The sequence below is a fragment of the Macadamia integrifolia genome, unplaced genomic scaffold (assembly GCF_013358625.1).
Source record: "Macadamia integrifolia cultivar HAES 741 unplaced genomic scaffold, SCU_Mint_v3 scaffold_15A, whole genome shotgun sequence".
NCBI lineage: Eukaryota > Viridiplantae > Streptophyta > Magnoliopsida > Proteales > Proteaceae > Macadamia > Macadamia integrifolia.
Window position 1 is genome coordinate 147,400 of NW_024870627.1, and position 16,620 is coordinate 164,019.

The 16,620-nt window shown below is 38.0% G+C and overlaps 2 protein-coding genes across 8 annotated transcripts in view; one reads left to right on the forward strand and one right to left on the reverse strand.

Moving 5' to 3' along the window:
* LOC122070941 overlaps window positions 1-13,584 on the forward strand; it is a 19,046-nt gene extending 5,462 nt beyond the window's left edge. For all 4 annotated transcript variants that reach the window (XM_042635189.1, XM_042635187.1, XM_042635188.1 and 1 more), the window contains exons 6-13: window positions 2,041-2,387; window positions 10,375-10,525; window positions 10,780-11,117; window positions 11,189-11,336; window positions 11,560-11,900; window positions 11,976-12,126; window positions 12,457-12,794; window positions 12,863-13,584. In XM_042635189.1, the coding sequence (XP_042491123.1) occupies window positions 2,041-2,387; window positions 10,375-10,525; window positions 10,780-11,117; window positions 11,189-11,336; window positions 11,560-11,900; window positions 11,976-12,126; window positions 12,457-12,794; window positions 12,863-13,438 (2,390 nt within the window). In that variant the 3' untranslated portion in view covers window positions 13,439-13,584. The remainder of the gene's footprint in view (window positions 1-2,040; window positions 2,388-10,374; window positions 10,526-10,779; window positions 11,118-11,188; window positions 11,337-11,559; window positions 11,901-11,975; window positions 12,127-12,456; window positions 12,795-12,862) is intronic.
* A 1,463-nt stretch (window positions 13,585-15,047) lies between these two features.
* The window catches only part of LOC122070965 (MAP3K epsilon protein kinase 1-like), a 61,105-nt gene continuing 59,532 nt past the window's right edge, over window positions 15,048-16,620 (reverse strand). For all 4 annotated transcript variants that reach the window (XM_042635220.1, XM_042635222.1, XM_042635219.1 and 1 more), the window contains one exon: window positions 15,048-15,397. In XM_042635220.1, coding sequence (XP_042491154.1) covers window positions 15,224-15,397 — 174 coding nt within the window. In that variant the 3' untranslated portion in view covers window positions 15,048-15,223. The remainder of the gene's footprint in view (window positions 15,398-16,620) is intronic.

A 16,620-nucleotide genomic window follows, 5' to 3' on the forward strand; every position in this document is an offset into this window, starting at 1 on the left:
TCTAAAAAAACAAAAAGTGATTAAAGCAAAAATAAAGAAGAACTAAAACTAAAGAGAGTGAGAGAGGGAGAGAGAGAAGAGAACTAAGCATAAACTAGAAAATAAACTAAGGAGAATAATAATAAATAGGAGGGGGGAGGAAGAGGCTTTTATAGGGCTTTTGTCTTGCCTCCTTCCTTCTACAAGTCTTCTTTAAGAAAAGAAGGAAAATAAAATTAAATTAAATCTTGGTAAAAATCCTCATTCTTTGAGATATTGTGTGAGGAAAGAGAGAATCTGTTTCCAAAATTAACTAATTATATTCCTTCCCTGCAATATTAACCAATATCTTGCAATCTTGATTAAATCAGAAAGGGATCTCTGCATAGCATCTTCAAGATCTTGTGAGGTGGCAGGAGAAAGAATAATCTTCAGGGTTTTGTAGGAGAGAGGATGTGGTACCAATGAGTGGGTCCCACCTTTGGACTGGTTCTTGATTCACTTTAAGCACTTTCTCTTGTAGACTTGGAAACTAAAAAAAAAACAAGAAAAATAAAAGTAGTACTATCCAAAGTGGGGCAAAATGTACACTTATATCCCTAAGATTTCACACATTATTGTGCTCATCAGTAGTACATAGGAAAGTTGTACCTTAAGAACTAAGTTCTTGTTTAGAGTGCAAATTTCATAGTCAATTTCAATTCTTTCAAAATGAAATATCTCAGTAATTTTGGTTCAGTATTTGAGAGAAAATTTTGGTAAATATGAAAAAATATTTACCAAAAAAAAAGAAAAAAAAAAAGTATGAAAAGACCAAACCAAGTTCGATACTTCAATCTAGTGTTAATTATATTAGACCTGATTAAAAACCTAAAACACTTAAAAGACCTGACAGTAGTCTGAAACAGTTTGTGAAATGGGCCTTTTGAATATGGTCAGTTTAGTTGTGCCTTTAAAAGACCCAGTACAAAAATATGAAATAAAACAACTGAAAATGACAAAATTACTGAGATGGGCTGAACTGTTACAAAATGAATGATAGAACCAAATTTCTGAATCAAAGCATTTTTCTGATCCCCATGCTTCATTTTCCAAAACAAAACAAAATGTTTGACTGAATTAAAAGAAATCTACCACAAAAATTTGGGAACTATGAGCATCAAGATGTGCTAGGGCCAGTGATGGTAGTTTATGCTGGGTGGATTACTTTGAACTCTTTAATAATAAACCGTTTTAATTGATGACAGGTATACTATGTTATTTACTGTGTTTGGCAACAATCATCTTCAGTCTAGCGGTATCTCTGTCTCTAAGAGCTCATTTTTTTTTTTATGATGCTGCTCTTTTGAGTTTTTATTCTTTTCCTTTGTAATAAAATGAACAGTGGGAGTGGGAGAATGGAAGTACTTTTTTCCGTAACTTCTTATCTCTCTCTCTCTCTCTCTCTTTTCATAACCAGTACTCGTCTTCTTTTTTTTTTTTTTTTAATCCATATTTTTCATCTGATGGAATGTCTCTGTGAATTTGCATGAGAGAGTGGTCAACCAAAAAGGGAAAAATAAATCATGAGTGAGACAGAGGATCTTGCTCCCTGTGTGGGAACAGGTATTGGGTAAATGAAACTGTGCTCCAAAATATTTGTGGCAACAATGTAAGAAGGTTCTGCTCCCAAACCACAAACTAGAGCCTCTAAAGTAGAATGCCAAGGTATTTTTTGAGCTTCTGGGCATTGATATCCTACCTCAACATTGACAAGCCAACCAACCCAGTGCAACTTGTTAGGTGCATAGGGTGGGTAATTTAGACCCAGGTTTGTTTTAGGTGAGAAACTTTGGCCGATTCATGGTCTGGCCTGTCTGGTTGGGAGGTTATTATTTGAATGTTTAGTTCTGGTGTTGGTTTGGGGCTTTAACACCATCTCCTTTGTTGTGTGCCCAACCTGCTTTTGCTCATGACTTTGATTGACTTAAATTTTGTATGAATGATGAGATTAATGTGGATTGGGAACCTAATGTGTTTTGTTCAATGTGAATCTTCCTAATAGTTCTGTCAAACTTGTAGGAGATGGAAGGGAGAGGGAGAGAGAAGTCCCCACCAGCACTGATCGTTCTAGGACATATTGGACACCACCAATGGACCGCTATTTTATTGAACTACTGCTGGAGCAGGTGAATGCAGGGAATAAAATCGGTCATACATTCATTACTCAAGCATGGGTTGATATGGTCACATCGTTCAATGAAAAATTTGGATCTCAGCTTGACAAAGATGTCTTGAAAAATCGCTACAAGCATTTAAGGAGGCAATACAAGGATATAACTGTTCTAATTGAACAAAGTAGGTTTTCCTGGGATGAAACACGCCAAATGGTTACAGCCGATGATCATGTTTGGGATGCTTATATAAAGGTAAGCCTGTTACTCGATCTTAGTTTGTAACTTTTGTGCATTGTTATTAAACCCAGATCTGAAGCCAAATTGGAAAAGTGGATTTTCTTCTTTGTCTTCTTTTACCATCCCATCAAAGAAAGTGAAAACTAGAGATTCATGAATTCACTGGAATATTTCATTTTGTAGGACATCGAATTTTAATCATATATGCGCCTATAAAATGTTCAAAGTGATTTGGTAATCATTCATGGTGGAATATGAATGCAATTATTTTGAGTGTTTTGCAAATTACAAATGGTGTTAGCTCTTATGTGGTGAACCTTATGTATAGGTAAGCCAAAAAATACCATATACTTTATATTGAATTAGGGTTTCACAGAATATTGAGCCCATAGCAGGTTATACCAACATTGCTAGGAGCATAGTTGTCAAGGTATTCTAGGCAACTATTAGGAGTCCAGGAAGTTTCGTCTGGATTGGCACCTTCGTCACCTAGGCGGTGCCTAGGCGCCTTTCTGGTGTCGCCTTAATTTTTGCCCCCCTTGACCACCTTTGTTCACCTAGGCACCGTGACAACTATGGTCATGAGCCAAGCTTAATAGTGGCCTAAGAAAAATAAAGGAAAACACCTGCTGGTTGTAGAAAAGGAATCTTGGTTGCTTTAGGAACTGTGAAATTACAGTATTTTTTAATAGTTCAATTAGGCCCCTTTTGTTTAAAGGGGTTCTTGGGGTGGGATAGTTGTCAGGTTCGGGCTCACATGTGGATGGGGTGAAGAACAGAAAAGTAAAGTTGGGAGAAAGTTAAACTCTCCCACCCTGTATGTTGTTTGTGGTTGACCATGGGAGAAAAAAAAAAGGAGAGAGAGAGAGTGAGAGAGGGCGGTGAGAAAAAAGGCAAATTGCAAGGCTTGCGGATGATAGAGTTGCAGAAAGAGGGTTGGGGCGGGGAGTTGCAGTTCTTCTTCCTCCTTGTTCTTCCCCAATCAATGGAGTCTGATTGCATGACCGATCAAGCATCTTGTTCTTCTTTCTTCCCCTACGGTGGGGTACGATTGTAGTCGATTAAGGGTAGGAAACCCAATGCGTCACTGCCTCCATCTCTTTTTCATCCTTGTTCTCCTCTCCCACCTTCTTGAGCGGTCGAACCCTTCTTCAGCTGAGTTTTTCTCTGTTCAGTGAACCCGGGTAACTTATTGAGTTCTCAGCTCTTCCTGATTTCTTCCCTTCTCAATTTCTGAAACCCCTTTCTCTCCCTCTTCGTTACCCTCTCCCATCTTCTCATGGGACAGAAATCCCATGGCATTTTTTTTTAAAGATGAGTTGCAGGGACACTAATCTTCCATCGCAGCAAGGGCGGACGTTGCACAGAGGGATTGTGGTTGGGAGGAGTTGCAGAGAGGACAGTTCCATGGGGTTGCAGGGGCAGCCATTGCAGTGAAAGTGTGGTTATGAGAGCTTGCGCCATCCTCAACGAACTTTCCCTTGGATTTTCAGCGAAGTCCTGTGGATTTGGTGGGATTTTGCAAGGGGGTGGGGTGGGGAAGTCATCGGCCATGTCGACCAATAGGGAAAAGCTCAGTTTTTTTTTATGCTGTCTATCCAAAATCCCATCCCAGATTACCAAACAACCCCAAATCCGATGGGGTGGAATAGTTTATACAACTATCCCAACCCTTCAAATCCCACACCATCACAATCCCTCTAAACAAACAAGGGATTAGGGTTAGGTTTTATTGGGTTGGTGCCTTCATGGCTTGGTTCAAGATATGAAGATTTGGTTTCACAATATTAACCGAGACAAGATGGGGTACGATATGGCTTTGTATTTGGTGTTGACCAAATTTCAACTCAACTTGAGGAAATTTTGCATATTTCGATGGTTTCATATATCGACCGAAACGGTCCAACTATGGCTTTGTAATTCCAGCATATGAATTGATACCGGTCCCATTGCAACAGGTTTCGACTAACAGAGGCTATATTTAGCCTCTTTTTTTTTCTTGGCCAAAATTTGTTCAATCTTCTCCTTTTTCCTTCCATTATCAACAAGGATCAACCCTTCTACATCTAGAGAGGTAGATTGGAGCTTCAAGGTAAAACCACTTTTCCCCCAAATTCTCCCTTCTTCTTCTTCTTCCCCCCCTTTTTTTTTTTTTGCACAATATACTAGTAAAGTGATAGAATTGTTTCAACTTTTTATATGTTAGATAGCCTGATAGATGACTTCATGGAGTTGAATTTCTTTTAGGTGAAATTATTTTTAATTTTCTGTTTAGAAAAAATGCATTTTCCTATAACATATTTTTGAAAAAAACAAGGGTAATATGTGATGGATGGTGTTCAAATTAATATATGTTAGACACCATTTCCCAATCTACAACATTATGTTGTTGGAATTTTTTTCATTGGTTTTTCATAAATAATTGTTGCAATGCCTAAAAAATGAAAATAAGTAAGCAAAATCTTCTATTTTGGTTTGAAAAATCAAGGAAATTATTGAAAGTTTTGGAAATATGTTTTCAGCCAAATTTGATTAGTAATGTTATGTTTCTTAATTAGTTTTTGTTGATTAATTAACTAGTAATATTTAGTAATAATAAAAAAATCAAGTAGGCAAAAAATATCATACTTAAGGGGAATGCATGATCTTTTACCATCACCTAAGAATACTCTTTAATGCTCTTACGCAATTGAGTGGTGGGTGCAATATGAAAGTGACTCACCCAACCTGACCAAGATATCAATTGAACCATTTTCCCAGACATGTTCCACCACTGGGTGTTACCCCATTGGAGTACGTTCAACCTTATACACCCCTAGGGGAAACCAATTGGATTTTAAGTGGCTTGAGGCCTTGGTGTATGTGCATTATAATTATGAGGTTGAGAGAGGAGCACATACGCTTTGGCATAGAGAATGATAATACCCTAATCGAGTTGGCTAAAACCTTCCAGTGGAAGAAGATGAGGAGTATCCCCTTTGTGAGTGGGTCAGGGATTGAGGAAAGCTAATGTTAGATAAGGGTGGGAGTCGGCCCAACAACGACACTACTTTACAGATGGGTAGTATATGGCGGCAGAGGGGAGAGCACTCACAGACCCCAAGTCCATTTGAGCACCACCTAGGTAGTGGAGGTGATGACAAAGATCAGTGGTTGTGTTCCTTGTCCGCCACTCAGACAGCTCCCCTGACTTAGGGCTATGATGGTGGTGGTGATGATGATGATGATGGTGGTGGTGGTGGTAGGTATGATGACGGTGGCAGATTAGCAACCTTATGCAAGGAGGACCAGATGCATTAGGATCTAGAGCCAAAGCTAAAGCTAGAGTCAAAGCCATATAGATTCATAGTGGAGACACAATTCACTCATGCCACGGAGGATGAGGATCATGGTGCATGTACTTCGAGAGGCTACACTCGAGGTCCAGGTTGACAGTTGAGACTTAAGGAGGCAGCTAGGATGGGCATGGATATATCGAGCCTGTTTGGCACAATAGAAGCCATGATTTTGGGGGAGAGTAAAGGATCTGGACATTGGTGTGAACTAGAATTCATAGACTTAAGCCCCAGTCTAGCCATAATTGTCAAGGAGACAAGGTGACCCAAGGTGGTGGAGCGGTGCCTAAGCGCTTTAGGCGAACAAGGCGCCTTTTTTATTTTCCCTCTTTTTTAACATTATTTAGTATGCTTTATATACTATGTATCATCAAAAATCAACATTAATCCACATCAAGTCATCACAAATCAACATTAAGCCACATCAAGTCATAAAAAATAGATATTAAGTCACATTAGGTCATAAAAAATCAACATTGAGAGAAATGTTCTTATTCTCTAATAAAATTGATTGGTCACATGATTTTATTTTTGCATGAGACTTTTGTATGAAGTAGAGCAGGAACCAGCTTTCCAACAAATCTAAGATTACTTAAATCCAAGTTGTAATGACAAAGTTACGTTTCAGTCAAACTTATTTTAAAGTGCGGGAATGCTTTTAAAATAACCTAAATGAAAATAATTTTATGGACGTCAAAACAAAAGATTATTTTATTGCACTTTTGGTTTTTAACAATGTTTTATCATGATAAAATTTATGAAATTTTCAGAATTGAGAAAAACACAAGCCTTTGAAAGTTGAAAATCAACCCGATAACAAAAAATCCAGTTTTTATTCTTAGACTAGGGGTTGATTTCTTATCCTTCAGGAATTTTATTTTTAAATTATTTTTATTGGATTCAAATAGGGGGTATTTGCTTATTTTAGTAAATGAAATATTTACTTAAATGATATTTGATATGAATAAGTGTTGTGCCTTGTAGTAAGACGATGGTCGCCCAGACCCTAACTAGGCCGCCTAGGCGCCTAGGCAATGCCTTGAGAACTATTTGTCCAACACATCATGGTGATTGTGGCTTTGAGGGCGTCAGATTAGCATGTGTGGACCATATGGTGGATATGTTGGTGGACCATCCTTTGAGAGCACTAGTTCATTTGGATATGGTGGTGGCCATGGTTGATCTTCTACTTTGTTTGTATATGGGGATGGTTCAGGTGCTGGGTCATCTTTTGCCGGCACATCTTTGAGTATCTGATCCAACCATGTGGGCTAGCTCTACCTTCCTACAGTCTTAGTGAGCCATTCCCTAGGGTGGGGTACCTTTAACATGTTGATGATGGGGTTTATAGGTGTAATGATGAACTATCAGAACAGTTGGTTCCAAAACTTGTCATGGGATTCCTATGTGTTGCATTCTGAGAAGCAATACAACATCTTCAGTGGTATGCAACTTGTGGATTGAGAGCCGCCAAGAAACTTCTTGTGGAATTGAGTGTTGAGTGTTGAGTGTTATATCATTTAACATGTATGCTTGTTCTAATTGCTTATTTACATTTCTAGTATCCTATTTTGTCTTTCCACAAATCCATGTAGCTAACCCCATCTTGTTGGGATAAGGCTGAGTTGTTATTGTTATTACATTTCTAGTATCTAAGTTATATGTTGACTTAATGTTTATAACAAATTAACAAGGCCAGTGTACAACATTGTATACTAGACAACTTGGTTCAACAAGTATCATTTTGGGTGTTCTTTTTGTAAAAATAATTCATGGGTTAGGTTTAAAAGGTTAAAAATAGGCAGCAGACGAGAAATCAGGCCAGAAAACACTATTTGGGCCTCGAAACCAAGGTCTCGAATTAGCCCAAGAAAAAATACCAGGTTTCAAGCCTGGTCGAAACCGGCCTCGAGATTGAGATATTGATCCAGTTGGTTGAGAATTAGTCTTTTGATGAAGTTGGATGGGAGTTTTACGGGCTGAAATGGTTGTGACAAGGGAACAAAAATTGAAAATATGGGGAAAATGTTTCAGCCTGCTGTCTGATGTTGGATGAAATAAGATGGCTAGCGTTGACCTGAGCATGTTATGCAAGGGGAGTTATTGATAATGAAGATAATGGAAAAAGAGGGCTGCTAATTGGTTGGAATAGGGTTCTGTAATAGAAGAATGAATTAGAAAGTAGGACTAGGAAGTAGAAGAAGAAAAAAGAGAGTACCGAGGAATCCACCTTTCAAGAGGGCCTGTAAATCCACAATAGTAGAACAAGGCTTTGTCAGATAAGTACATCATTCATTGTAAAATGGGATGCAGAGATTATATTTAGTTGCTGTCTTGCTGTCCAGCCCAAATTGTGTGGTTGATAGGACTTACTAATTCGTCAACCCATTCATGAATTACTTAATGGAAGTTGAACTAAAAGTAGAAAACCTTTGCTAAAGCAACTAGCCAGCTTAGAACAGCCTACTATTATTAAAACTGGAAAGTAACTTGAAAATCAATGAACATCCCAAAATACCCTTATATTGTTACAAAACTAACACTCTAATTCAAATTATCTTTGGGTGACCATACTTCTAATCTACCAGACCTATAATAAAAAATTTCTAACCCCCTACACCACTTATTGAATAATGTCTAGTGACATAAACATCTAAAAGTACCCTATGTGGAACCCCTCGTCCAAAGTTCCGGAAAAAAAGGCAATTTGGTTTTATTCCACCTCGTAACAAAATTGAGCCTAACAAACCAGGACCTGTAGAGGAGAAGAGTAAAGAACCAAGAGAGTGTGCTGGATAGATTCAGACTATATATCTATAGTGGGTCGTTGTATAACGTACAATCATAATCAAAATAGGAAACTTATTCAAACCTACCGACACTAACTAACAATAAAACATAATAGGAAACCATGATAGGGACACTCCCCCTATCGTGGTGCATATCTTAATAGATTCTTAACGCACCTCATTCTCCCCTTGTGGTGGGAAAAACTTGTCCTCTTTAATGCTCCATTGCACTATCATGGTGCAATTGAACCGGGATATAGTACCCTTGTAGCAGCCACCACTTCTGATCCTGCTCCTCTGCAATTTATGTCCAAATCTGAATGGTAGTCTGGATGTTGGCAAGTGGGCATGAGAAAGAGCATTGTTCCCTGCTGGAGATCCTTTGCTAGAACCCCTGGAAGCCTGAACAGATCTACTAGGAGGGATTTAATTTAAAGATACAGAACTGTAAAAGCTAAACATATGAAATAGAATGATATTAAAAAATAAAAAAATTCCAGAAATTTTAAATCTGCTTGTTCTAGAGTATTGGCAGTGACAGAAAACGGGGGATGGAATGAAATTAACAGAAATGTTACTGACCCGCTTGAAAATTTGAAGTGCCCGCAAATAACTTCTGAAACTCAACTGAATGCAGGAACTTATGGAACAAATTGAAGAAGAAAGTGAGTTGGGAATCCATCCTAGTTGAGGAATAAGTCTAACATGCACACAGCATGAATACACATGACAGAAGGTAGACAGAAGGTCGAGATATTAGTGCTTCACTGATCAAATTCATGGCCTCTATGGGCTGCGTATGTAGGTTGTAGCAAAACTATATTTTAGCTGAAAGCATACTTGGAGTACAACACTCCGATTCCAAGAACTAGGAAAAATATAAACTAGACTCAAGTCCTTGTATCTCCCCAAAAAAACATCTGAAACACACTTGGATTTGACGTAGGTGGCCTTTTCTTGCCCCTTTCCTCCCCATGTGGGCCTACAGCATCATTGGTGCCACCAGGGCTTTTATTTTTCTGCAGCAATCAGCTTTTTTTCTTTATTTTCTGCTAGCCTACTAGTCAGATTTGCCAATTTTGGTTAGGATGTTTTAGGGCTAGACATTATTTTGAACCCATTTGTTTTTTTGATTGAAGGAATGGCAAAAGAAAATTTCTAGAATACAGAAGGGTAAAAGAAAAACTAGCAAAAAGACCTGACTGTTACACTGAAACAGAGACAGCCACCACCAAAAACCTTAGAAAATGTAAATCCAGCTTTTTCCGTCCAACCCTTCTATCCAAAACAAAGCACTGTATATGGCCTTTGCAACATATTACAAGAAGAATCAATGACCACAATTGTGTACCAGTTTTACAGACAGAGAGAGAGGAGGAACCTCTACAAGCTGCCTCTGTATCTTCCCCTTGTTGAATTCATGTGCATGCTCCTGCTTCTATGGCTGTCGTATGACTCGTATCCAACTGGTGGCAACTGCAATCTTTATGAGTCTTCTTTTCATCTTCCTAATGGAACTCTGATTTTTCCCTTCCCTCACCCCTCTATGCAAGAAACAGATTCAATGGCAGTAACTCTCTCTCTCTCTCTCTCATGTTTCAGGTTTTTGTTATCCTTTGTTAGTTTATTATATTTAAGCTATTTTGGCTGAAGAAAAGCACAGTAGAATGAATTGACTGATTTTTAATTTGAGCTATATCGCCCTTCTGGTTTGTGTTCAAGCGGAATCTTTTATCTGTGGTTGTTATGTCCGCCATTGTTCTGCTAAAAGACTAGCACTCAGTTTACTTGGTTGAACTCTGACAGGCTGATCAGGGTTTATTACTACACTGCATGTATCATTGTTATTTGCAATTAACTTATGTACATCATATGCAGGAACACCCTGATGCTCGATCATACAGAATCAAAACTGTGCCAAACTATAATAGTTTGTGCTTGATATATGGAAAAGAAATTACTGATGGCAGATACAGTCGTTTGGCTCATGACACTGATTTTGACAATGATTTCTCAGGAGTGAAAATTGGCAAGTTTCTCTTTAAATCATCTCCTTTGATAATCTTTCTTTGATAATGCAATTGCTAGTACTACTATCTCAAGACAGGATATCAATCGAGGCTATCTTATATGGTGCATGGACTACTTGGAATAATGATAGTAACTAACTACTACGAATTAATGGCTTATTTTGAATTGGATAATTTTGGCTTGTATAACGTGATAATGTATAGTAATATAATTTCATAGGAGAAATGAATATAAATTTCACTTATATTGTAGGAAATGGAACCGATAGCCAAGCAACCGCTAGCAGTGATCGCTCAAGAACTGATTGGACACCCTCAATGGACCGTTATTTTATTGATCTTATGCTAGAACAGGTGCAGAAAGGGAATAAATTTGATAACACATTCAACAAACAAGCATGGACTGATATGATCACATTGTTCAATGCAAAATTTGGATCACAACATGACAAAGATATCTTGAGAAGCCGTTATAAAAATTTGAGGAAGCAGTACAATGATATGAAACTTCTTCAACAGAACGGGTTTACTTGGGATGAAACACGACAAATGGTAAAAGCTAATGATGATGTCTGGGATGCTTATATTAAGGTTTGTTGTTTGTCCATTTTAGTCTCATAGTACAACGTTGATTGCAAATAGCTTACACACAGTAAATGTAGGAACATCCTGATGCAAGATCCTACAGAACTAAAACCAAGTCGAACTATGTTGATTTGTGCGTGATTTATGGAAACTCAAATGCTGAAGGACGCAAGCTCATAGTGCAGGACATATATGTAAACGATGAAGTCCTAAGTGTACAGACTGGTGAGTTTCTAATTCTGATCACCTCATTTACGAGGCAAGGTGAGTGTATCAGATCTGGAATATGGACTCCGGCAGGAGGGCAAATTTGCATGAAATGCCTTTGAATTTTGGTTGGAAACAAATGGCCATGGATACCTTACCAGTCGGATTGAGTATATCCAAATCCATACTGCATGTTAGTAAGTGAGTAGTTGCCTTCATGGATGGTTTTCTCAATTTGTAGGGGAGGGAAAGGATGGTGAAGCCCCTACCAATACCGATCGTTCAAGAACAGATTGGACACCACCTATGGACCATTATTTCATTGACCTAATGCTGGATCAGGTGCATCGAGGGAATATGATTGATCATAAATTCAACAAAGAAGCTTGGACTGATATGATCACATTGTTCAATGCAAACTTTGGATCTCTGCACGACAAAGATGTTTTGAGAAGTCGCTATAAAAATTTGAGAAAAAGATATAATGATATGAAGATGCTCCTTGATCATGGTGGATTTGCCTGGGATGAAGCACGGCATATTATTACTGCTGCTGATGATGTTTGGGATGCTTATATCAAGGTTTGCTGTTTATTCATCAAAATGTATTATATTGATGGCCTGTCAATTGCAGTAGCTTACATATCATACATGCAGAAATGCCCTAATGCGCGATCCTACCGAACTAAAACCATGCCGAACTATAAGGATTTGTGCCTGATTTATGGAAATGTGATGGTTGAGCAAAGACGGAGCTCTTCAGGACATGCTATTGGCTCTGTTGATGACATCCTTGGAGTACTGATTGGTTTGTATTCCTTTTTTTTTTATATGAATCTAGACCACCTTATTCGCCATGTATTATTGCCTATGTTATTTTCTCTTGATATTCATGTTTTGGTGGGACAGAAATAGCAGGAACTTTATCTCATGATTCAAGTGAACTAATGCATTTGTTATGAATTAATGATAACTATGCCTGTGCCTTGTTTCTGGTGAGTGGTAGGAAGGTTGGGAAGTATATGTGAGGTAGAATGTAGATTTTCTGGCATGACAAATGCAGCTTGTGTATCAGGAATCAGTACATTTGTTAATGAATAAATGATTTCAATAGCTAATACATTTTCACAATTTGTAGAAGGGAAGGATGACGAGGCCATTGTCAATAGTGACTGCCTATGTACAGATTGGACACCTCCAATGTACCATTATTTCATTGACCTTATGCTAGAGCAGGTGCAAGCAGGGAATAAGATTGATCATGCATTCAATGAACAGGCATGGATGCACATGATTACATTGTTCAATGCAAAATTCTCTTATCAATATAGCAAAGATGCTTTTGAAAGTCAGTATGATTACTTGAGGAAGCAGTATAATGATATTATGGTTCTTCTTAACCAAGATGGGTTTTCCGGGGATGATGCACAGAAAAGGATAATAGCAGATAACAATCACTGGAATGCTTTCATCCAGGTATGTTTTTTACTTGTCCAAATCATTTTACTTGTGTGACAGTGGCACCTCACACATGATGTCTGCAGGCACACCCAGGTGCTCTCCAATACAGAACTAGAATCTTGGAGAAATTTAAAGATTTGTCAGTTATATATGGAAATGGAACTACTGATGGAGGGGACAACAATTCATGGCAACATGTAGATGTTGACTGTTATAAGCTAGAAAGGGAGAATGGCGGAGGGTCTCTAAATTTACTGTTGCCTGTCATGTCAGTTTCCCCAAGAGATTCACTGAATGATGTACAGGAGTCATCACCTTCAGGTGAAAAATTGGATACATCTGACCAAAAGAACAAGCGTCAATCTGTGATGCCAACATCTTCTCAATCTTGTTGGAAAGTCCAGAGAACTGGTGAAGGAATGATAGATGCTCTCTCTGAAATGGCGGATGTAGTAACAAGTTTGAAAAATAGGGAAGAAAATAAGAATTTTGTCTCCATTGAAAATGTGATTAGTGAGCTCCAAGCTGTACCTGATATAGATGATGAGCTTCTGTTGGATGCTTGTGATCTTTTGGAAGACGAGAAAAAAGCGAAGACATTTTTGGCATTGGATGTTTCACTAAGAAAGAAGTGGTTACTGAGAAAGCTTCGTCCTTAGAAAGGTCTGAGTGTCTCCAATGGAGAGAATTTCCTTACCTTATTTTTCATATGGCCTACCTGTATAAATTGTAAATTGGTTGTAGTTGGATCTGCTGGATAAACCAATCCAGCTATACAATACAAATAACAGAATTATTTCGAAAACCTTGTTCATGGTTTGTAATGTGTTTCATCCAGGACTGGTCAGGATTGGTTTGGATAGGCCAATCTGGACTAGGTTCACCTGCAGATTGGCTGTCCAATTTGCAATCCTGAATTTTAAATCTTAGAATCAGTATCAGGAAATCTAGGATCAACTCAGTGCATGGCATCCTCATTGAGCTCTATCGCTGAACTGTACATATGGCTGCTGTGTTATCAGTCATGAATGGTACTTTAAATGCACAATTTATAGCCATAATAGTATTAATATTCAGAATCTCCTCATTTGTCTCTATTTCCTAGGGTTGTGTCTACGCAAAAGAATTGTCAAGCCACCAGTTAAGATGGGGTGGCATTTGCAAGGGGTCCTTCAAACATGATTCAACATTTCTTGTATCATGCAGTCTCCTCTTTGAATGATAATATCCAAGCATCCCCCTCTCCTCTCTATGGACCACTGTTACTGACAAACTGGTTTTGGGTTAGCTTGTACACCTCTCGTTCAGATCAATGATAGAGAGACTGAATACAAGACACATGCATGAGCAGGCTCAGGGTCAATTCCTTGAGTTCCAGCTCTTCCATCGAAGGTTTTAAAACTTGGGATCGGTCTTGATTGTTATCGGGATCAGATGGATTTACCATTTTTTATTTATTTTATTTATTTATTTTTTTAAATCAATTTTCTGGACCTTTTTACCCTTGGATCTTACATGGACATGTAATGTGGAACTACCAATCACTGGATGGATAGGGGTACGGTCCAGATTGTTTATTTGTCAAATCTTAGAGCTTAGTTTTCTCACATAATAAATGATAGGTGAAGAAAAACTAGGTCCAGGGAGGAAGACCCCAATAAAATGAGGGAAATGCTCCAAACGCCACTTGTGCGTGGAAACCTCTCATGTTTCTCTTTCAACCTCCTCTATCCCTACAGTCTATGTTCCCGCACCTTCCCATGTCTCCATTGGTTGGGCATGGGGATTCCATTATATGCCAATGGCATGGCAATCCCCTCTATTTAGTGGGATGCTTTCCCATGCCTTCTCACAATATTTCTCCTTTCTCCTTATACCATGTGAGACCCTATTGACAACCATTTTCTGCATCCTGATTGCTGTCTTGGTAAAATCCCCAAAACTGATGGCATTAGAAACCCTCAACTAAAAATAAAAGAGAAATGTTGGAGAGAACCCAAGCTAATATTGGATGATCTTAGCTCTAACTCTGGAAACGTCGAGGAAGTTTTCTCCTCTAACTTCGTTTTTCTGCAATCCGTAGAGTGAGATTGATGGAGAATCCATTCTTTAGTTTTTTGCCTCTACAAAAAAATATTTACACTTAACACCATAGAGGGTATTTTATCCTTTTAACTTTGTTTTACTGCAATCAAGTGAGTGAGTTTGACGAGAATTTTCATTATTCTCTAATTTTTTATGTTTTTCTAAAAGAAAAAAGGGGCAAGAGAACTCTGGAATTGACGCCACATTAATATACAAAAACAAAATTGAAGAGCAGAAACAGTTTCATTTTGTTCTTTTTTTCCCCCTTTCTTGGGTAATAAAAGAGTAGAAACTTAATTACATTGCTTCCTCATGGGAAATCATCAAACATACAAGGAATAAATGAAAGGGACCTGAATTTACAAAACTGTGTTGATGTGAAGCGCCTTAAGTAATGCAGTGGCCATCTGTTTCACCAAAACTTGGCCTCCACAGCTTGGGCCACTGCGCTCCTCAATAAGATTCTGAAGCTTCTGAGGCAACTCATTCTCCACAATCAGTTGCTTCGGCCGCGGGTGATGCTCATAAACAGCCTGCAATAGTCGTTTCAAGTGAGCAAGTCATAGAAAAGAAGGTCAGATGAGGTAGCTCATGAACCAACATGCTACACCTAATCACAAGCTTCTAAAACCATGAATGGTGCAATGCATGTTGCCAATAAAGGTAAAAGCCTTGCAAAAGTAAAAGATTATAGATTCCTTTTACCAAGCCAATAAGGGCAGAATTTCTAGAGTACACAGAGAAATAATTATATGCATCACGAAAAAATCAAGGCCTGATATGGTAGCTCAAAGCGCCATTTCAAATGGTTCTAACAGAGAGTATGTTGAAGGATGACAGGTCTAACTTTTGATCAATGTTTAGGCAATTAAGGGAATTATTGCCATTTACCCCCTCCAAAATAGAAAACTAAACCTCATCAAACTTCCAAAGAAGCTTGCCACAGCCTGACACCCTACCAAATAAATTGGCCATAACTCTCCCTGAAAACTGCATGGGTTTGCAGCAACACCAAAATCAATCCAAATGAACAAAACTTGACCATTCAAAGATAATCCAGATAAAAAGTGGCTGAGGAAAACCATGACACCACGCTCAAAAATAAAATTATGAATGCCAATCTATGCATACATGATATATTTTTAGTTGAATATGAATATCCCAAAGAAGGATCACCTTTTGAAGTTTGAAATCCACCTGCAACCATGGATTCTTGCATAAATTAAGAATACATAACTTCTGGGATAAGACTGCTCAATAGCTATCAGCTACATTTTTTTTTGGGGAAACAAGATTTATTCTGTCTGCATAAAACTTCGACACAAGAATCATCTCCTAACTAGAATCTTTTTGTCATCACCAGTTATCCAGAATCCACATTTACCTATCATATTTCAATTTCATATGTCCAGAGTTTCTTTGTTGTTTTTTGGAGTCAATTTTTTTCTTGGGAACCAAAGAAAATTTCTAGGATAGTATCACAACTAGCTATCGATCTCCAAGTAAATGTAAATTGGTAACTATATGCAAGGTTTAAAAGCCTAATATCCGGAAAGATTGACCTGGCTCCAAACCAACTTTTATCCAAAATTTGTTATATTTCAGGAAAATATTTATAGAAATTGGGAAAAATCCCAAACAGAATATGGATTTTTTCATCCTATTTCTTCTCTACTTATTAATCCTACTATTCCTTTTCCATCTCCCTAATTCCTCTTTTCCTTTTTCTCTATTTCTGTAATGTTTCTTGTTGGGA